This window comes from Aulonocara stuartgranti, assembly GCF_965226115.1.
Source record: "Aulonocara stuartgranti genome assembly, chromosome: 9".
NCBI classification, from domain to species: domain Eukaryota; kingdom Metazoa; phylum Chordata; class Actinopteri; order Cichliformes; family Cichlidae; genus Aulonocara; species Aulonocara stuartgranti.
Genome location: NC_138960.1, coordinates 4,802,470 through 4,825,352, shown reverse-complemented (window position 1 = coordinate 4,825,352; position 22,883 = coordinate 4,802,470). Strand labels below are relative to the sequence as shown.

The following is a 22,883-nucleotide window of genomic DNA, read 5'->3' as shown; positions in this document are numbered from 1 at the left end:
CTTACTGACCAACTCCACCAACATGTGATGTAGAGAAGGTGGGGTGAAAACGTTTTTAAGCCTCTCAGGCTCAAAATTAAGTTTTTGTTGCTAATGCACAAAAGAATACCTGCAGTGGTACTTCTGAGTAAAAAAAAACTCTTAAAATATGTATGTGGGCTTGCAAATCTGCAACGCCTGCCTTGAGAGGGCTAATTAAACCTTCGTTAGCAAGGAAACCATTCATGATGAAGCAGAGATAAGCACTCAAGTCAAATAGACAACAAGTTTAAAGTCAGTCCAGTAGAACAAGCGCAGGTTCAGCCAAAACTTTCAGGTTAGCAAATCACCTGGTGGACCAAATGTACGAACACATGGCCTTTGAAGAGATTTGACTTGAAGTAAATATTTAGTGCACAACTCATAATATTTTACAATTGTTCTTCAGGATCATTGCGTGCCTTTCTTTAAAAGTCACTGGTGGCTTAAGGTAGTGCAAAGCGCACATGCAAAAATCTTGGCTGAGTTTTCTTTCTGGGTTCAGATGGCAGTAGCTTGTGAACGCTTCATGCTATGCACCGAATATCCCCGTAAAGTGCAGCTTCTCTGCTTTTCGAAGCAGTTTGCATTTTCTCTCTAACATGAATGATGATGGTGTTACAGTCGTTTAAAGAGCTCCTGTAAAGACGAGCCCACCATCAATAAAGGGCTAATAGAGAGAGAGAGAGAGTGGATAATGATTCTCTGTTAAGGTGTTCCCACATGTCAAGGTCTTTCTTTTCAGTGTGAGAACAGAGATGTCAGAGAATTTGTTTGAGTTAACCTTTTGGTTCATTTGTGAGACGGTCTGTTTTACAAGTTGATTTGCTGATATCAAAACAGATTTTAGATGCTGTCTGACATAACCACACAACCAGTATTTTTAATTGACTTATGAGTCATCTACATCACAAGGACCCATCACTGATAAAGGCAAAAGCAGTGCCGCAAACTAAAAAGGTGAAGTTTTAAAATAACAAGCTTCACCTGCCTCTGCAAATTAGTTCACGATGCTGTGAATCTCATCATAGCTTGATATTATAGTTTCAGTGCACCTGTGCTGGAGTCACCTCTACTGATGGCCTCTGACAGATGCCAGTGGCTGTTCCACATCTGCATGTATCAGGTTTCTTTTTCAAATAACTTATTAAAAAAAAAAAAAAAAAGATAATTTCATGCTGGCACTAGAATAATGATGTTAGGAATTAGTTAAAGATCTACCTTATAATACTGCATCATTAAGGCAGAAGAGATATTATAATATCCAATAGGTCTGAATAGGAAATTGAATTTCCCTAACCAGTGGCGATCTGTAGCCTTAAATGCTCGCATATTTTTAGCTGTATCTTACCAGGATGTGAGGAGGTTCATTTCTCATACATCTTAAATAAACTTTGAAGCAAGGCGCTCAAAGCAGAAGCCATTTCCAGCCTAAAAGAAAAGCCTTTATTTCTGTTTTTTTGTGTTTGTTGCTGCTGAATCCCAGCAGAAATATGCTTTTCATTTTAAATTTATGAAGCTGCAACCTAAGCAGAGCAGTGGAAAAACACTCTGACCCCTTTTGACCTACAATTACACTGAAAAACAAGCTTTTTCTTCAAAACAGTTTTCCCCAAACTGGAGTCTTGTTTCTCAGCGCTGTATTCTGTTGGTATTCTGCAGCTGCAGAAATTGTCAAGAGTATAATTTATTCCTCCTGTTTTCTAAAATATCAATGATTGTGTCATTTCACTGAAGTGCCATTGAAGTAACCAGTACATGTGTCATCAGAACCTGTTTTGTGCACTAAAAAAATTCACTCAGGTAATTAGAAGACTCCCTGTTTTGAATGGTGGAGCTCACACAGTATTCAAAGGTCCAAAGAGGTTTTTATAATTTTTTTATTGACATTACTCATCAAAATATCTTATCCCAATTATCTTTTAATTCCCGATGTAATTAAGTCTAATCAGCATGTTAGTGTGTATCACTGTTGAACAAGTTTGTTTGTTTGCTGCAGCCTGGTGTGGTGATGGCATACACATACAGGAAGAAGACACCCCACAGTCCGGTTAAACCCTCAACACACCCTTTGTTCTTCTTATTCCTGTGACATGTTCACGATACAGGTGTAAATAAAGTTGTGGTTAATGTAAGTGATGTACAAAAACTTTAAAACTTTGATCAAATTTGACATTATTTCACAATAATGTTATTTGATTGAATAATGTCTATTTAATTCATTTAAACTGTTAAATTCTAGTTTTATGCTGTAAATATTTATCTAAAAGTATATAACCACTACTAATATTACAAACCTTTAAAACCCAGTTGACAGCTTTAGTAGCTGTCATTTTACAGACGGTAAATTTTGTGCATATTTTTAAATTGTTGATCAAAAATGGTAAAATTACATAAAAGTGATCATAAAATTGATATCTTATATGGCTTATTCTTAAGGTATTCATACATTTAATGCATTTGCACAATAAATATTTGATCCCTGTGAAATTACAAGCTTACATCATTAAAATTACAATCAATATCACTTAACGTCATTTTCTGGAAAGAAAATATTAGCTTACAATATAAAAGACCATGAGGTGAGTTGTTGTGTTTAAGCACCGTATACATAAAACTGAGTGGCCAATCCCAGTTTGAACCAGGACAAAGAATGATGGACAGACCTTATAAGGCCAACCAGTATTAATGTTTACTTCCAGATAATCACAGTGGAGGTGGGAAAATTCAGAAAGAACAATACCTCATTTCGAGGAAGAACAAGGGCCAATCACAGTCAACATCAGGCACAACAGGGCGCATTGCATTTCCAAGGCAAGTATACAAAACTCAAGCTCAGTAGCATTAGTCTGATAATAAAAGGCATGCTGTTTGTTCTAGCTTGGCACTAAATCTCTGTGATCAATCACACTGCACAGTGCTTGTTATCTGCAGTAAGTTTTAACTATTAAGTTTTAGGACAAGGGTGGCTGTGGCTCAGATCGTAGAGCAGATCAGCTACTGATCGGAAGGTTGGTGGTTTGATTCCTGCTCCCCCAGTCTGCATGCCAAATGTCCTTGGGCAAGATACTTACCCCAAATTGCCCTCCAATGCGTTCATCGGAGTGTGAATGTGTGTGAATGTTTATTAATTGCACCTGAGTTTAGAAGTGCTTGTATGAGTGTGAATGGGTGAATGAGGATGAATGAATAGAGCGCTTTGAGTACTCCACTCCGGGAGAGTAGAAAAGCGCTATATAAGAATAAGTCCATTTACCATTCTCTCATGATGATAACCATCGAGTCAACTGTCCACTTTTGACCACTCTGGATTTTACCTGTGGTTACCCCTCAGCCTCCTAGTAGATGCACCTATGGCATCAGTTTCAAAATTCGACATTGTTCTCATGTTATCGCAAAACGTGACCTTGAGGTCGAGATCACTGAGATTTGAACTCATCCAAGATTTAGTACTTACGGCTGTAGTATCAATGTAAAACTGCTTTGTTCTTGTGTCACATTCATAAACGTGGGTGTCCATGTCGCCCACTCAACCAGCTGTACCTCATCCATCTTTTAAGGCTGCGGGTAAAAACAGTTTACCTTTCCTCTGTCACAAAGTGTTGTTTTAATATAAGTCAAACAAATGAAAACAGCCTGTGAAAAATATTCCAAAGAGTTGGAATTATTAAAGAAGGAAGATTTGAGGCCAGATTTACTTATGTCTAATACAAAAACAGTGGATTTGTGACAGAGGCATTTGTCATATGTTGTGACTAAAAGTATTTTTGTAATGTCGCATATGGATTTTTCAGTTTAACTTCCAGGAGAAAAATATTTAAATGAGTCACACATACAGTCCATGGAGCATAATTTACTGCAAATTCCACAAACTAACGTAAAAAGTGCGTATTGTTTTCAGGAGGGGAAGATGTTTTCAGAACGAGTGTGTAATCAGCACTTTCTGTCGATGTGCAAAGCTGGTATTGCACTTTGGTTATAAAACTCTTCAATCTGCACTCGTGGTCCTGATTAATACTGTTTTCATGAAACATACAGACGTGAATTGAAATGTGCTTATTTTTCTCACAGCCAGCGATCTCTCTCTGTTGAATCTGGAATTAATGGTGTTACTTTGCATCATTCAGGCATTAATCTAACAATGTTCCATTAAAACATAATGTTATAAAGTCCAATGTTATACATTTTTCCCCTCACTGCACTGCTACATGTGTCCTTGGGCAAGACACTTCAGCCGTTGCCTACTGGTGGTGGCGCCAGTGTCTGGCAGCCTCGCCGCTGTCAGTGCGCCCCAGGGTGGCTGTGGCTACAATGTAGCTGCCATCACCAGTGTGTGAATGGGTGGATGACTGAATGTGTAAAGAGCTTTGGGGTCCTTAGGGACTAGTAAAGCACTATACAAATACAGGCCATTTACCATATTAAGGATTTCCCTCTTTATGTGTTCCTGTTATGAAGGTAGTTAGATGACACAGAGGTAGTGAGTGAGACTAGAAACACGACAGGGGTGCAGTGAAGCTGTGAGGCAGTTAGCTTTCTTGGTGACATGGCCCATTAAAGGAGCCTGGTAAAGTAAGTTCATTTAAACTATACTATTATTATTATTATTATTATTACAAAGGGTAACAATATGACAGACATTTACATATTATCCTATAAGAATGAAACCAACTCAGGATTAAATGTGTTATTTTTTCAAATGTTATGTTTCCTACCAGAGTGATTAAATTGACTGGATGTTTGGTAACTGCAAAACCCTTTGTCACAAAATTCAGTTTTTTCTTCAGAAAAAAAAATCTTGTTTTTAAGTCTCTTATCACTTTTCCCCCTTTAGCATGCATCTTGGCTCACAGACCATCGGGTACAAGAGGTAAATTACTTCTAGCCCCCGGCAGGGTTTTAAGTTACATTTTTATATTAGACTATTTTTCCTGTGACTGTTTATCATTATAAGCACTCGTCTGTATAACAATCTAATTAGCCGGCAGACCAGAATATTTTATCTTTGCTCATTGTTCTGTTGTGTCTGTTTCTGTGCAATAAACACATTCATTTTCTATGCCAGTTTTTAGACTGTCAGATTTGGATCAATTATTCACAACACAATGATAAGAAAAAGGAATAAATGTAGGCACAAATAATTACAAGATTATCTTTAATGACAGTGCTGTTGGTTTGGTATAAACTATAAGGTAGGTATGTTATATATTCTAATATAGTTGTACACGGGCAGTGGTTTCTTATACATTTATAATATAGTTCCTCTTAGCCTGGAATAATAAGCTTTATCAACAAAAATCTATAATAATTTAATGCACTAAGTTTGTAAGTGTTTTGATGAATAGCCACACCAAAAGCCAGACATTACAGATTAACTGTGTTAAGTGTACTTACAAACTAAATGATTTTAATTTAAGCAGGTGTGTTCATGTGTGAATCTCTGAGAAACTACCCAAACAACAGCTGATTTAAGAAACACCATGCACATCCAATTACAATTTTATTCTGTTGCCCTGTTTGTGCAGTCAATCACATTATCTGTGCAGACTCAGAGACAATAAGCTGCTTCACAGCAGTAAAGGCCAGGCCAGCTAGCTGAAGATCCAACTGTGCTACCGTCATTATGAGCTGACAATGCTTCAGAGGCGGATTAAACTACTGAGAGGTGAGGCTTACTGGTAGATACGAGGGAACTGAATGTGTCATAAGCTCAATAATGCACTGTTCACTAAATAAGGCTATTGTCTGCTTTAAGTGATTATCTTATAAAATAAATACCAAATTATCTAAGAGGCCAGGGTCAGGCTTGATCTAGAGAGAGGGGTTCTCTCCTGAATCAAATCTGAGAGATTTCCACATTTTAAATGCTCGGGATGGTGAGATTTGAGAAACCTTTTGTCGCGCCAGCAAAGAGGGCAGGACAAAAAAGGCTGACAGTGTCCGTTTATTGACTTATTGGTATCACTGCACCATTGTTCCAATGCCCAAAGCTCTGACTATAATTACAATTTCCATAAGGTTTAATATAAATGAACATGAACTGTCCATTTCTGTTTAAGACACTTTTACTCATATTGTGTTACCGGTATTAAATGGTACAACAGCAAGTGAAGACCAAATATAAAATCATAATTCAAACCTAAGTATGTATATCTGCACATTTTCATCTCAACAAGAGATCAGATTAATAGTTTTATATAACTCTTATATAAAATATAATTACTTTTTTTAAGAGATTTTGGAAAAAACAATGAAGAGTTCCCTTAAAATCTACATTTCTTATTGATAGTCATGGTAGAAAAACAACAAAACCCTCTTATGTATGCATACTGCAGTCGGAGGAGTCTTTCAGAAGTTCTGACACTATTTCCAGTGAACTGATTGGTTATACATGGTGGCTTTTACCTCTTCTCTCAAACATAGCCTGCTCTGGAGCATGCTATGCATGCAGCTCACAATAAGTTACTATGGAGATGCAACCCAGTAAGAAGTGAACAAACTTCATACCTTTGAAAACCCAGGGTTACCTTGCTAAGCCTTCTTTGTACAACCGGTCTTTGGATGTTTGCCACAGTCTTTGTTATTGTGGTGGTTTGCTGTTGTAATTCTCAGTTTGGGGTATTGTTGTTCTGCTCCACTGTGTTTTGATTTTCCATGTCTTTCCTCTGGTCTCTGTTGCCTGAGTTTGGTCTCGATCCCCTTTCAGGTTACATCATCTTTTTTTTTTAATGTTAATTTCACAGTTTTTTAGATTTCCTTAGTAGTCGGTGTTTGTCCTCTCAGCCTTTGCCCGTCTGTTTTGCTCCCTCTCATTTCAGAATATTTGCTGTTACGTCTTTCTGCTTTGGAGTTTTGTATATATGGTGGCCATAAATGGGCCAATGGTGATTTTTCGTTTTATGGGCCGATGATTTTTTATTTTTGTTTTTTACATTCTCTCTTGTTTTTTCATCGCCCAATTTGCGCCAGAAAGAGGAAACCAGCGGACAAGCAACAGCAGCACGTTTAAGCTTGATCAGCTGTTGTTCGAATTTATTTAATATTACTTTCTAGTATCAGCTGATGTTTGCTGGAGCCACAGCTGTAAAAGCTGCTGGTCATGATGTCGGTTTGGATATCCAGGGAGCAGTGTTTGTCAAGTTACTTGAAAAAAGTAATCAGTAACTAATTACTAATTACTTCCCCCCCCCCCCCCCAAAAGTAATCCTGTCACCTTACTGATTACTTATTTTCAAAAGTAATTACCTAAATAGGTAATAAAGCGATAGATCTTTCAGCCCAATGCTACTTTTTCTGCATAATCATATAAAATGTAATCAAATTAAAAAGTCTCTTTTTAAAACTTGCTTTATTAGTCTTTTATCTTTTAACTTTATGCATCAAGCAAAAGTTAAATTATATTTAACATTCTCTGACTGGAAGAAATTTGTTTAACATTTAAACCTATTTTCTGCACATTCCAGCACATAAAATAAAATAGTTTTTTGTGTTTACACTCACTCTTTCAAATAGATGCACATAAAGCACAGTACAAAATATACAAAATCAAAGACTCAGCAGTCCTGTTGCTCTATTCTCACCTGTATAGCAGGAGTGGGGCAGGTGGAGGTTTGCCCTGGTGCAGGTGTGTCGCAGCGGTCAGTGGAAGAATCCGGGAGTTTCTCTGAGTTTCACATTCCAGTGGCAGCGTATTTGGTGCTTGCTCAGAAGTTTAGGGGGTTTTTTTTCGCTGTAAAAAGAAGTTTCGTTCCCACGCAGTGAGCAGCAGACACTAATGCTTTTGTCACTTTTTACGGAATCAAACTCAAAGTAAGGTCAGTACTTCCACGTTTTAAACGCTGCACGCTCATACTCTTTCCCGTACTCGATATATGATCCAAAAAATAATCATATTACGTGTTACTGCCCATCTCTGCTGGTGAGAGGGAAACATGAAGATGAAACCAGGAGATGTCCTTACTGAATCATCAGAGCTGAACAGGTGATGGAGAAACAGGTTTACCTTTTAGGTGACATGGATGAGTTGAAGGGAAGTTATGAACTGTTTCTGAGAGACAAATAACACCAGGATCCTTTTTTAGGCAGCTGACAGCTGGTAACTGTGCAGGGGCGGGTCTAGCAAAGTTTAAATAATTATCTGAATCGTACAACCAAAGTAGTCATGTGATGTCAAATGTATAGAAAATCTATTATTGTACACAGTAAAAAAATTTCAGGGTCCCATTGTAATTTCTTCAGAAGTAAGTATTGTATATGATGCCAGTATTTTCCCACATTTTCTAAATACTGTACCAGTATGGTGTAAAATGCCATCAAAAAGTCATTTAAGTTTTATTCTGTCTATGAAGTTTATGAAAATATCACTAAATCTGTCATTTATTATTTTTAATATTCAGTAATGATCATGTCTAACCTCTAGTCTTCTCTGTCTTAATGTCAGTTTTCCACCATGTGTTGTAGATAGTTCAGGAGGTTAAATCAACCAAGCAGTCTTTGGTTTCTGCTAAGTACTGTTTAGAATACCAGCATAGGGAGGATGATGTAGGTTGAAGTTTATTAGACTGATACAAATATACCAACAAGACAGTGTGCATCACTGTCACAACAGTGTTTGCTTTCATTCAAAGGCCGAGTTGAGAGTTGAGGCTCGGGTGTGAAATTTATGGATTTCAGGGTTTTTATCGTTAACTCTGTTTCCCTGGGCCTTTTCCTGTGTTTTTGTGTGTCTTATTTTGAAAGAAATATTTACGTGTTACCATAGTGACCAGAGAGCATTAAGGGGCAGAGAGGAGGATGTTACTCTCAATGTTGTTGGCTCATTTTAGGAGGACGCTGCTCATAAAGTTACATAGTTACACAGTGAATTCAAGTTTATTATTATTATTATCTACAAAATACCACAGTTTTTGTCTCGGTCGTATCATTTTATTTTTTTGTATTTATCTGCGACACCTTAAAGGCCGGTCCATGAAAAGGTTGTCTGGTATTAAACCGATCTGTGGCGCAAAAAGGGTTGGGGACCGCTCACCCAATCTGTATCAGGTTTACAAATGCATGACAAATGGACTGATTCTCATAAAGAACGTTTCTACTCTCCCAGAGCAGTACAATATATACAACGTGAATCACTCAGACATTTATAATAACCTTTTTTCCCTATACTTCATATCTAACATTTACACTCTTGAGGGTAGTATCTTGCCCAAGGATATATGCAGGATATTTGAACCAACCAAACATCCGATCAGCTCAAGGAAGAGTCTTCCATAGCATAACAATTGGTTTTGGAACAATAATACTGCATCACGTCTGTGTGATGTAGACAAAGCTTTATACCATAACTTATTCTCTCTTTCTCTTACACACACACACACACACACACACACACACACACACACACACACACACACACACACACACACACACCTTTCAACGGCTGTGATTTATCATGAACTGAAACTAATTTGTTTGTTTACACATAAGGAAAATGCTTGGTACAATAGTAGCTGTCTGTCCATACTTCCATAGTTTAATGAGGCAAGCTTCATATTCTGTCAGCACATATTCAACATAGCACTCCCCTGGCTCTGTTTTCATAATCAACACACCCACTCACCCACTGGAGAATAATTCCATAACTGTCTTCAAAACCCTTCTTTCTGTCTCTCATGTTGGGTTAAACTCATAGCTTTTTATTTTCACTCTCTAAGGTGACACTGCCTTTGTTGTTGTATTTAGTCATTGACAGCCATTCTAAGCCTGACATAGTATATTTTTGGCCGATATGTCAGTATGATTTTCTTCCAAAGCCTCTGGGGTTGGTAAATCCCTCGGCATCGAGGGATCCTTCGTATTGACGGCTCTGCACAAAAAACATCTCCATTCCTTTTGGCCCCTCATCGAACAGAAAAATCAAGTGGGGTCAGAAAGTCATGCGGTACATTACAGTGACGGATTCCTGAAAGCCCAATAAAGACCCTTACATCAATGTCAGTTTCAATTGATTACTTTTAATGAGTCCAAATAAATAATGCAAGACTATTCGTCCACACTCTCTCTCTCACAGACACACACACACACACACACACACTGACAGGTAACAGAAACTTTCGTAAAGTTTAATGCCCTTCAATTACTTTGAGTTTGTTAAAATGTCTTTGAGTAGAACTGATCTCATTAAAATATCAGAGGACCTTTTATCTTAAGGCAGGATTTGTGAAAGCATGTAGGAGATCTGTATTCCTTTTTGATATATCAAAATAAGACCAAACAGCAAAACCTTTTCATGGATTGCTGCGAGCTGAGAAACTGCTCTCATTCCCAACGCATAACATACCGACAATTTGTCACTTCCCGAGGCGTCTCATAGTAACGTGAAAGGTAACCTACCGAGTCCCTATGATACACGCTGGATTGTAGATGGAATCCAATAGAATGATGCTCCCGGTGGTAACACACATTCCAGCCATGTATGCCAGCCCTAACCTTAACCCTAAGCCTGACCATAACCGTATCCCTGACCTTAACCACAACCTTAATTGTATTAGATAGTGTTTTCCAAAGCGATTCATGATGAGAAACTAAAATAAATGTAGATGTCTAGATTCATTCCAAACGGTTCTCATGCTTCCAAACATGTAAGATACAGATGGGTTGTGTGGCGTGTTTCTCCGTATTGGATGTTTGGTAATAATTTTGGAGAAACACTGTCTTTCATTCTGCTTTATGTTGGTCAGTTTAACATTTTCCCTTGAACATCTCTCTATTTGCAGAGTCCCTAAATACTGCTGCTCAACTTCTTTATGTTTCTTGGGTTCTGGTATTGATTTGCAGTTTTATGTTCATCAAAGTGGTTATTACTATCTAACTAGTAATAACTGGTAACACTTTTACTATAAATTTCCTTATGCGGACATAATGAGTAAATTACTCAATACTTACACATTTATACTCATGCTCACCAGAGGAATCTTATTAACTTGAGACCATGCTACAAGGAAGAATAACACTGGTTCTTTGTTCAGAGTCTTCAAGGCTTTAGTGTCGTGACTATTGATCAAAAGAATATTGATTACTGTCTCTCAGGCCACCTTCAAATTCGGTACTGAGATTGTTATACTGGAGAGGGCATGAAAGAAATGTAATGAATTAGCAAAGCATGTGACTATTTCTGGAAGACTTCAATAGCAGATGGCATACTTTTCCAAATACACCCTGATCTTGATCATTATCTAACTAAGAAGTTTTAGTGAACAAAACCTTGGGGAGACCATGAGCACTTTACCTTTTTACTTGAGAGACCTGCCACAAAATTGGTTCTGAAGGTATCGAACTGTAGCACTAATTTTTAAAATATGACAAACAGTTGGGAAGTCGTTTGCTGTAAAGTGTAATGTATACTGTAAGCATTTACAACAGATGGAAAAAAATTACAATATTATATTTTTAGGAATATGAAGCTCTCTACAAAGTTCTCAAGAATGGGACAGCATGCTTTGTTTCCTTTTTTCTATTTTCTCCAACCTTTACACAATTCCATCCACGCAGTGTTCGTGGTTATTGAGGTGTGAGGAAGTTCCCGACAGCACATTGCCAAACACCACACAGTGCCACCAGTGGGGTACTTCACACTGAAGCTGGAATCAGAGCTGCTCTCATTCTCAGCACGGACCTTGTCTCTACAATGTATACGTGTATATTTTATGAGCATATGAAAATGTCTTTCTAACAGTATTATTTTTTCCTCCATGGAAACACATAAAAGGATGAACAGATCTTACCCATCTGTGATTCATCGTCTGCAGCAACACAACATATTTGAATATGCAAGGTGCAGAGAGGGCAGTAATTTCCACGTACAATAATTCCCCCTACTTCTTTATGCAGCAGTACAAACAGTGTCCTGATTCGAGTGCCAGAGGCCGGTCGGTGGTTTGCTCTTTCTTTGCCTCCACATAAATAACTGTCATTGCTTGCTGAAATAACTAACACGGGCTGAGGGTTAATTTCATATTGCTGCTCATGTGTCTCTCTTGCTTTTGCTCTCTTTTGCTACTTTGCCTGTTTTGCATTCTGAATTCACTGATTAAGTAAACCTGATTAGCTGAGCTGCTGCTGCCAAATTCACTCCGCAGTTCGAAAGAGGATCTCGCTCTCTTAATTTGCTAGTGCTCTTTCTTACCTTTCAAACAGACAAGTGGATGATGAGATTTGACGGCTCATTTTTACCAGCTGGGATGTTGTTTTCTGTTACTAAGTTTTGCACTGATGAAGGCTGCCAAAAGCAAGCGACCAAATTGCAAACTGCCTAAATACTTGTTACTCTTTTTACCACCAGCATCACAGTGCCTCGATTACGACTTGTTAAAAAATTGTGTTCGAATCTTTATGTCCCTCAGTGTTCTTCATGTTGAAGAACTTTAGATTTAAGCACAGTGGTACCATTATTAATACCGCGACTCTATAAGGGCTTTGACAAAGAAGCAGAGCATCAACAACATCAACATTTCATTCCACTATAACAGCTATTTAAGTTTTTAAGTAAACTTTCAGTCTATAGATGACAACCCCCCCCCCCCCCCCCTTTTATTCATTTTTGTAAGCAGAATATATCAGCACAATGACCTTTATCATTTCTGAATGATATATCATAATAGATCAAAACCTTTAATCCCTTCTTATATACTTGGATCAGCCACTTTTTTTATGATTATGAAGTAATTCAGTCAAGACTGTCAGTCTGCCCCAGGGCAGCTGTAGCTACAACTGTAGCTTGCCTCCACCAGTGTGTGAATGTGTGTGTGAATGGGTGGATGACTGGGTGTGTAAAGCGCTTTGGGGTCCCTAGGCGGGACTAGTAAAAGCGCTATACAAATACAGGCCATTTACCATTTAATTCAAAAATGATGCCAATCGCAAACATTTGTTTCTTTTTCTGTTTAGCTTTTTTCACATTTTTCAGTCTCTTGATGGTATATAAAGCAAGATTCTACGGTGCTATCAAACAAAAAGCTATTAATAATTCCAACATTTATTCCAAGTTGGAAACTGGGCCAGTGTTTAGCACTGTCAGCGCTCTCTAGCTCACTCACTAAAAAGCTCAGTATTTTAGCAACCAAACAGATGGGATTCCTCAGTGTTTGAATTTCATCTGTGAAAATGGTTTATTTAAATATTATTCTGGTATTGTCATTATAATACAAACTGTTGCAATGTTGCAGTACAGAAGCCTCACACAATAGCAAAGAAAAGAGAATTATAATTCATCAGAAGTTTTGACAGCTCAACAAACAGACAGGACCGCATTGAAATGAAATACATTAGAAGAAACAAATACATCTAGAGTGGGTGAAGAGTTGGCATATAAAACAGAACAAAAATGGCTGTGTGATGTTTCTGAAATAACATCCCTGGGTGTAGGAACTGCTGCTGTTACCATCACAGTGAACTGTTCTCCTCTTTGGTAATAGAGACCTTGCTGCTTGTAAGCAATTCAGCCTCTCCCAACACTCATACCAAGTATTAGTTATTATTTTTTTAACCACACCAATCAATCATTGCTCCCATCTCTCTTTCTTTGTTATTCAGTATGTTGCAAGGACCCACAATGAAGTGAGTCCCCTAGATTAAGATGAAGGCTTTATAAAGGAGATGTTTCTAATATATATAGATAGATAGATACTTTTTTTTTTGTCAAATACATTTTACCCATTTTCATTTTGAAGAGATGAAAACCCACTTTGGACTTGTTTACACTTGAATATGAGTACATGACACCATTGTTACAAGTACAGAACATCACTGGCCTCTGCCTTTTTAAATGGATTTAAAAAATGTTCTCATGCTGATTATTTCATTTACAAGTTGTACAATTCTGCATCTTTTTACATGAGGTTGGACACACCGTCCACTCTCTGGCACACATTCAAATCTCGTTCTCAATACACTGGAAAAGATTGTTTTCTCCTTGTAAACTAAATCATGTTACATAGCTTTTCAAAACAATCCGTCGAGTGGCATATATGTGACAGCGATGTTAGATTAACTGTCTAAATGTGCATTGAAGCTATTTGAAACTTGAGGCATTAGACAGGGTCGCCCTCCATCGCCCGCACATCTTGTACCCAGCCTTGATGCTTCTGATCAGAAGATGTCTCTGCTCTTATCCCAAAGCACGACACATTCTGTCAGCCTTTGAAGCTCCGAGCTGGATCAACAAGTTTTCACACAACTGTTATTGGAAATGCATCTATACAAGGGAGAATATGATTTAGCTTTGACTGCAAAGCAGAATGAAAGCTCAAAGTGAAGTGAACATTTACCTTTTTTGGGACATACACAGTAATCATTTCAAAATGCTGTATGCGTGTGATCAAAACGCCCTGAGATCAGGTCCATAATAATTGAAAACCCTGCCTGATTTAAACATCTCTGATCTCTCATTCAACATCATCTTCTCAGTAATGTCCAGACAGCTTCCAGCATAGCTGCTATTTTTAGATCACTCCCTGGAAGTTTTTTCTTTTACCACATGACGTGTACATCCTGTGATTTCACCGTGGACCTCAAACTTGCACGGTGACCAAACAGCAACTTGACTCGGCCGTCGCTGGTGATGGGATCTGGGTTTCCAGCTGTGATCCAATAGTTTGAAGGCAGCAGATCAGATGAGGTGGGAAATAAGAAGCATGCTCATCATTTTTTTTTTTTTGACATTCATGAGGTTGTGCACCATGACATGCTGTGTGTCTGGTCCTGCATTGGTGCGAGGTGCCTCAGGGAAATGCTATTGCTTTCCAGTTTTTCACCCACATCAACACAATCTTTGCTTTTTACGTGCATTATCTGCCTCCCTGTAACTTTTTCCTGAAACTGAAAATCCGATTTTAATAAAACTGAAGGACTTCAGCACATATTGCAGAGGCAAGCCAGGGATAAATGTACAGGGTGATCTAAAAATACCACCTGTGCACAAGAAGATGATCTTGAACAAGAGGTTGGCCAATTTTAAATGATATGGCCAAGAGTTGATTTTTTTAGGGGGTGTGGGGTGGATTCCCAGAATTTTTTGATCACTCCTTATATACTATGCATGAAAGCCAGCTTACACCATATAATAAATTATGACTTCTATTATCATGCTTTATCTTTGACCACCTTAAAAGTTGGGCTAAGCAAGAAGAAAGATGGGAAATAAAGCACTGATCTCGTTGCAGGGTGATTGGTGCTCTCTGGCACTGAATTTTATGGTCGATAACATTCATTTACAGTATCCTTCTTGAGACATCTGTCAGCTATTCGCTTAATCATAAATATTTCACTTTAAATTGGAACATTGGTGCACAATGTCCTTTCAGCTCAAAAGTTAACAAGGAAAGAATCCGTTTTTCTTTTGGAGGTTATCCTCAGTCATGCTAATGATCTAAGCTATGTGTACTATGAAACCCCACCACGCCTTTGCCTCTGTTTGTGTCAGATTGTCAAAGCGGTATATTTTTAATAAATGCTATGCATGAATAAAAAACTCTGTGATATATCATCTGAAGATAAAGCTAAAAATATATTAATGTGAGATTAAGAGAGAAAAAATAAACGTATTTCACATAATGAGTATACTCTCTGTGTCACTGGATCTCATGTCACCACCCTGCCACTCAGACTTGTACCTGTATGTGTGTCACTGTATGCATTAGGAATCATAACCAATAAATGCTAGCTATCCTCATCATCCAAAGTGGGCAAATCCTCATTCATCCTCTGTAATTATAGCAGGGAGGTGCACAGCATCTGAAGCATGTCATTTAGCAAAGGTCCAGGTCAGTTAACATCAATCATCCAATGGTCACATATTACAATTTTGAATGACTCGTAACTTGTGACATCCTTTTTTATTCCTACCAAGGATGCGATACAAATTAAAATGACATAGGGACATTTTTTTCACATCAAAGTTAGCACATTAAAATAAAGCTAAATTCAAAATATCGTAACACTGAACTCCAAATGTTTGACTCATGTAGGTCAACTAATGTGTTATCCTCTCTTCTAAGCCTTCAGACCGATAAGCATGCATATCCCCGGATGGATCACTAACAAGATGTTAAATTATGCACAATGGAAAGCTGGGTGGCTGATACAGCTGAAAGAAAAATTGGAAAATTTAACCTTTCGTTAACCTGTTGGTTAATGGTAACAGTCTAAATTAACACATACTTGAATATAAATTATCTCTTCGAGAGGGCTAAGAGTGCCTATTCACATTGAAGTTCCATGGTCAATATGGTGAGTGGTAGCTATGTATACAGCACATACAGTAATTCTAGGTGCTTCAAATAAAACAGATATAGATACAGATCTAGAATTATATATATTACACAAATATAGACTCTCCTTTTTTTGTTCGCTTTTGAGCAATGAACGCATGAACTGGAACAGCGAAACCATAAGAAAGTCATTCTTCCATGAGATTTATCCAACAAGATACAGAGTCCAGTTGTCACATAGGAGCGTTGCACCTCAGGTGGTGTCAGGATGACGTCTGTACAAAAGGTAATCCGACAGCTTTAAATGTGACTGGTGTTTACATTGGCTAATAACAATGTGCTGGGTGCAAGAGCAGTAGTGGCTAGGACACGAGGGGGGGGGGCAACTGTGCTGTCCGCAATATGGTGGAGAGATGTGTGTGGGGTAAGGGGGGGGCGGGGAGAGGGGCAGGGAGTAAAACAGGCATTTTTTTTCTCATTCGCTTTGAGAGCAAACAGAAAAAGAGAGAGTGAGTGAGAGAGAGAGAGAGACCTGGGTGCAAACCATGTCAGTTCCTCAAATTATAACAAGGCATTCCTCACCAAACCACACGCCACGAGGAGGACAGCCAGTCCATAGCTGGATGATATTCTTGTACCTGTAAAGATAAGAAACAGAAGCACAAAAACACTGTTACTATTCTATTTTCTTCCCCGTGACCAAAACTCTCTACAGGAACACAAATCCTTTCCTATGAGCTTGTTTAAGGCCTACAGCACATATGAAAAAATGACTTTTCATGTTTGGAAATACAAGAACTGGAGCATTAAAAAAAGGCTCTTAGTGAGAAAGAGTTTGTCCATAAACATGTAATAACAAATCAAATTAAATAATCACCATGTTCTTTCTCTTAAAGTTGAATCTGACATCAATGAAGCTCACGTATACTGTCAAGTATGGTGGTTCTTTCCTTGAGCTAAATACTTTTTGTTTTTACCATATCACACCATTCACTCTGTGAAGGTTTTCAGTCATCCAGGTCATCGTAGTCTAAGGAGCTTGGAAAGAAAAGCATCTGGACTTCTTTAAGTTTACTTGAAGACGTTTCATCTGAGAAGCTTCTTCAGTTCTAAGAGCAGCGAGTGGTGGAGAGTCCAAGAATTTAAGCCCTAGGGGAGTGTCCCCACAAGAGGGTCATGGACCCCTTATTGATTGTCTACCTAATCACAGGAGCCAAGGTGTGAAAATGGGTGTGGGTCACAATCAGCCAAGGTTTTGGGTGAATCCATTGTGAAGCCTGGCCCCACCCTACCATGTGACTTCCTGAGGTCAAATGGCCCAGGATGTGAGTGGGCATTAAGGCATCTTGGAAGGATCTCAGAACTGGATTATAGATGATAGACAGTTGGTGTTGTAAGCCACCGCCTCTGTTCAAAGATGGTCGTTCAGAGTGGACATAGATGGCTTCTTTCACTCCTCTTTCAAACCATCTGTCTTCTCTCCACCAGTTGCTCTTAGAACTGAAGCTTTTCAGATGAAACATCTTCAAGAAATTTAAAGAAGTCCAGTCACCTTTCTTTCCAAGCTCCTTAGACATATCACAGATCTATTTTTTTTTTAAATTTGAGGTATTTCTCAATACAAGAAGAAAAAAATGCTGTAGTTTTACTTTAAGGCTCCTAATTATAATATTTGGTGCCTGACTTGGATAAGATAATGCTAAACCTTAGCTTAAGGTGAGGATTAAAGTTTTTTCAAATCTCTACAGTAAATGGTAAATGGCCTGTATTTATATAGCGCTTTTCTAGTCCCTAAGGACCCCAAAGTGCTTTACATATCCAGTCATCCACCCATTCACACACACATTCACACACTGGTGATGGCAGCTACATTGTAGCCACAGCCACCCTGGGGCGCACTGACAGAGGCGAGGCTGCCGGACACTGGCGCCACCGGGCCCTCTGACCACCACCAGTAGGCAACGGGTGAAGTGTCTTGCCCAAGGACACAATGACCGAGACTGTCCAAGCCAGGGCTCGAACCGGCAACCTTCCGATTACAAGGCGAACTCCCAACTCTTGAGCCACGATCGCCCTGTATCAACAATGCAGTAATGCAGTAATTACAGTATCAACTTGGTAACTAAGAAAAATAGTTGTAAAGTGAAGTCGTAAAATTAGTTACTGTTGCAAATCTGCACATACATGTTTAGTAAATGCGGGCTGATGTCCTGTCATTAGTGTGTACTATTAAGCTGAGGCGCACTTGGGTATATATAGTGTGTGACTATAGCTGCCGACATATAAGTCTAACACCGTTAGGCATTTGAAAAAGAAAAACAACACGATCTCTGCAGCAACAGCAGGTGCTTGTGGGTTGAAGGTGGTAAATGAAAGTGCTACTTCAAGACACTTTTTAGAAGAAAGATTCTGATTATTGCAAATACTCTCAGAAGCAATTTAACTTCTGATCTTTTTTTTCTTTTTCAATGAAATCCTCGTGTTAGCTTTACTCAAGAACTATGACACTGTGTCATCCTGCTAGCTCTTTCTGTTTATTATTTTGTGCGAGTGTGTTCAAAATGAATGATATATATATACACAACTGGTTTATTTTGCTCGACATGTGGTTTCTTGTTGTTTTACACCCACATCTGTATTTCAGGTTCTGTCCAACATATGGTCTAGATGGAGTAGAGTCTAAATGTAGCCCATACAGCTCCTGCTACGTACAGTATATAGACAGTTGAGTAGGTTTTAGGAGCGATCGTGGCTCAAGAGTTGGGCGTTCGTCTTGTAATCGGAAGGTTGCCGGTTCGAGCCCCGGCTCCGACAGTCTCGGTCGTTGTGTCCTTGGGCGAGACATTTCACCCGTTGCCTACTGGTGGTGGTCAGAGGGCCCGGTGGCGCCAATGTCCGGCAGCCTCGCCTCTGTCAGTGCGCCCCAGGGCGACTGTGGCTACATGTAGCTTGCCATCACGTGTGTGTGAATGGGTGAATGGGTGGATGATTGTGTATAGTGTAAAGCGCTTTGGGGTCCTTAGGACCAAGTAAAGCGCTATACAAATACAGACCATTTACCGTTTTAAAAGCTTTTATGTTTTTATTTAGTCAAGCTAAAAAGACATTTAAAAAAAAAAATCTGCCAGAAAATTCAACATTAATGAATCAATGGTACGGAAGCAAGAAGAATGAGTTGGGGAAAGTTTGACATATCTGATCGCTTAATGTGCCTTATATTCAGGCACCTTATAATACGGTAGCTTCTATCTTCTTTTAGCATGTCCAGATGTCCAACTTTTTGTGTGATGGTAGTATCTTTCCCTTTTGGGTGCTACCGCAGGTGCCTTTGACCGTGTAAAACATTTGTCGACATTGTTGTGTTTGTTGGGGAGAAAACTTGCAGACATAAAGTACAGCACTTCAGAGTCACACTGCTAGCGATCGAAGATTTATGTAAATGTGACAAGCTGAACGCATTCTGTTCTGTACGGGAGACACAGCACGGAGGAGAGTGACTGACAATGGTCTACAGCCGATCAGGAGGCAGAACACAATGCCCTGTAAAAAAACAAACAAACAAACACAAAAAAGCAAAATTGCACAAAAAAAATTTGTGAAACAGTGAGGCCGCGAAAGGTGAACCACGTTACAGCGAGGGACCACTGTACTTGAAATATGAGATTGACAAAAATGAAGCAAAATTGTAGAGATTCAGCTTGTAATGGTTGAAGGAAAAGAAAGTGTCTGCTGCACAGGCTGAGGGTTTCAAATACTCCACACACCTAATCCCAGAAAACCTGTTTCTAAACATGTGAATTTTAGAAAGAAATTCAAACGACCAAAAATAGACTTGAAATTGTCTACAAAGAAACACAAAGTGCTGTGATTAAACCAGGAGAGGCAGACAACTACAAAGAAAGTGAAAATGACCAGAAAGAGACCAAAACCAAACACTAAAAGGCAGAAAAAAGAAAAAAAATGCAAATTAGCCCAAAAAGCGATTGGAAAGAGTCAGAAAAAAGGTGTCTAAACATGACCAAAAAGAGAAGAAAGTAGACCAGAGACAGAAATGTGTTAAAAGAAATGCAAATGAAACACATAAACAGAGAGACAAAGAGAAGAGAGAGACATATAAACTGACTGCAAAGAGATGCAAACCAAGTCGTCTTATGTGCCTTTACCTATATAAACAGGGGGAATGTTAATCTATGTGTGATTGATGTTATAAATACATTCATTTAATTCTAGCACCTTTACTGAAATCCTGGAAAACTGTAAATAAAGGCTTTTGGACTGCTCTGAAAACATTTTGCATGGGCAGTTAGCATTGCCTAAGACCTGACAAGCTGCTATCACCACTGCGGGCAACTCTGACTGTTTACTGAGCATCTGACATGACTAACAACTGCAAACTAGAACACAACCTCCTCAGCCTACAGTGTGATCCGCTTGCGTCTTGGAAACATTGAGCCAGAACTGATGAGAGCAAAGTAACAAATGACAGCTGTACAATCGGCCCAGCAGATGTCTGTGGACGTAATACTAGGACACTTTTAGTGTTGAATTCTTAGATAGGGAAAGAAATACCATGAAATAAAGCAGGATTTCAGTAATATTCATTAAAAAAAATCACATTATTCAGTAAACTATATTAACATTTACTAGATTCCTGTGTCATACTGGAATCATTCTTAGAACTGGTACAGTTCTAAGAAGAAACTGTACCAGGGGAGCCCACTGTTCCTCGCAGCTCTGGATTGTCAAGGCTGCTGAGGGTTAGGGGACGTAAGGAAGGGATGGTGGTGCAGAGATGGAGGGCTTTGACCCTTTATTCCTCCCCACCACATCTCATTTGGCTCGAGGTGATCTAGAGAACAGGAGTGCCACAGAGGAGCAGCAATCACTCTAGGCCAAAACATCCTTCACACAGAGAATAATTAATCAGCTTCCAGCTAGAAGCCGCAGAAAAGCACAGATGCAGTGATACAGGACAAAAAAATCTGCATATCTACTGAACTATTTTACAATAATCTACTCTGTATATAAAAGTACGCAGCTTTAACTGTGATTTCACTGTTGCAAACTGTTAATTACCTCAGGATGGAGGATGTGCCTTTGACTTCATTTTCTATTTTTCATCATTCTTTGTCAATAAAAGTAAAACCATGAAAGATTGTTTTTCTCAGGGCTTTGAGTTGCCATGCTGCACCACTGTGTTCATCCTACATCTACTGTTTTGCCAAAGTTTTCAAACTGCTCTAGTTTTTTCTGTTCTTGACTCTGTATGATGTCACTAAGAAACCGCCATCATTACATGGACCTCTCATGGACACTCAGCTCTGACTGCGATCACAAAAGCTCCGTCTGAAAGCTGGCTTAAAGGCAAGGGAAGGTAGATTGTTTCAAATACAGGATGAGAGGTTGTGCCAAGATCCTGTGTAAGAAAGAAAATATTTTAAACTATGAATGATGCAGTAGTGATGCTCTAGTAGAATCCAATAATTAGTAAACTATTCTGAGCGTGTCATGTCTGAAAAGGGCTGCAGACAGCACCTGTGTTCTGCTGTGGAAGAAAGACATCCTCATTAAAAATCTCGCTGTAGCTCTAACACTTCCCTCTTAAGTACCACAAAACACTGACTATCTAGCAGAGTGTGTTGTCATGTTTTAGTTGCATGTATCTTTTAACTCCTAATTTCAGCAGGGCAACTAAGGGTCTGAAACAAAGTCACTTGATATCTACCCCTTTAGAACTCTTTATAATGACTGTTAACAGGAGTTTAGCTTAAGCAGAGTTCAGCTAACAGGAAGGTTTAACTGACAGGTGAGATGCAATTCTCCGTTTCACAGTGCAGTATTTATGGCTCAATGAGTGCAAAATAATAACACTTGAAGTTTGCAAAGCAAAAGTAGTTTTATAGGAGAAGTTGAGTGTTTTTCAGATGAAAATGGAGCAACAGTTGATTAAAAAACACTTGCCATCTGTCCAGAATAAAAATATTGTGCTTTGGGATTATGTTTCAATTCATAGAGTAGGGAAAATTGCACAACCTAAACTGAACAAAACTGAAAAACTCTGAGGATATCTAACATAGCTCATGTGTGCAATACAGCATTTATTTGTAACTCACAACCTGCGTTATATACACAACCTAAAGGAAAGGAAAAGTAGCAATAATAGAATTCAAAAGATTCAAATCCAAAGTAGTTGTTGGCCGAACTCCCTATTGAAGACCCAAGAAGCATTGATAAAAGACAGCCTGCTATTTTTACAACCAAATACAGCAGCAGTATAATGCAGTGAGGCAGGGCTGCTTGATTAGGTCATGATGACCTCCTTCTGGATATAACCCAACAATGATGGGTCACTGCACACCACCCTGCACAGCTGCGTAGGATCATTTCTTTAGTGTTAGTTGTGACGTCTTCCAGATGCACTTCAAAATCTGCTGAACTGACTGAATTATTACGCTCTAGTCCCCCCAGAATCTGGTGATCAAGCCACGTACAAAACAGCACAGAGATTGTTATTCATACATTATTGATTTGCTGTTGTGCTGCTTTCCATTGTTTCGTGTGGGATTTCCAAAGCCATTTTTCAGTTTGCTTATCTGAGAGAAC

The 22,883-nt window shown here is 38.8% G+C and overlaps 1 protein-coding gene and 1 long non-coding RNA gene across 3 annotated transcripts in view; one reads left to right on the top strand and one right to left on the bottom strand.

Moving 5' to 3' along the window:
- The first annotated feature begins 4,540 nt into the window (after window positions 1–4,540).
- On the top strand, window positions 4,541–5,604 carry LOC309713709. The gene is made up of 3 exons (XR_014278650.1): window positions 4,541–4,590; window positions 4,853–4,888; window positions 5,565–5,604. It is a non-coding gene; the product is annotated as an uncharacterized lncRNA (long non-coding RNA).
- Window positions 5,605–13,174: 7,570 nt separating this feature from the next.
- vstm2a (V-set and transmembrane domain containing 2A) overlaps window positions 13,175–22,883 on the bottom strand; it is a 110,705-nt gene continuing 100,996 nt past the window's right edge. Inside the window, exons 5-6 of one of the 2 annotated variants that reach the window (XM_082547616.1) lie at window positions 16,863–16,918; window positions 13,175–16,555 (exon numbers count right to left, since the gene is read on the bottom strand). In XM_082547616.1, the coding sequence (XP_082403742.1) occupies window positions 16,544–16,555; window positions 16,863–16,918 (68 nt within the window). In that variant the 3' untranslated portion in view covers window positions 13,175–16,543. Of the gene's footprint in view, window positions 16,919–22,883 lie in introns of both variants that reach the window. The other variant, XM_082547615.1, reaches the window with a different exon arrangement.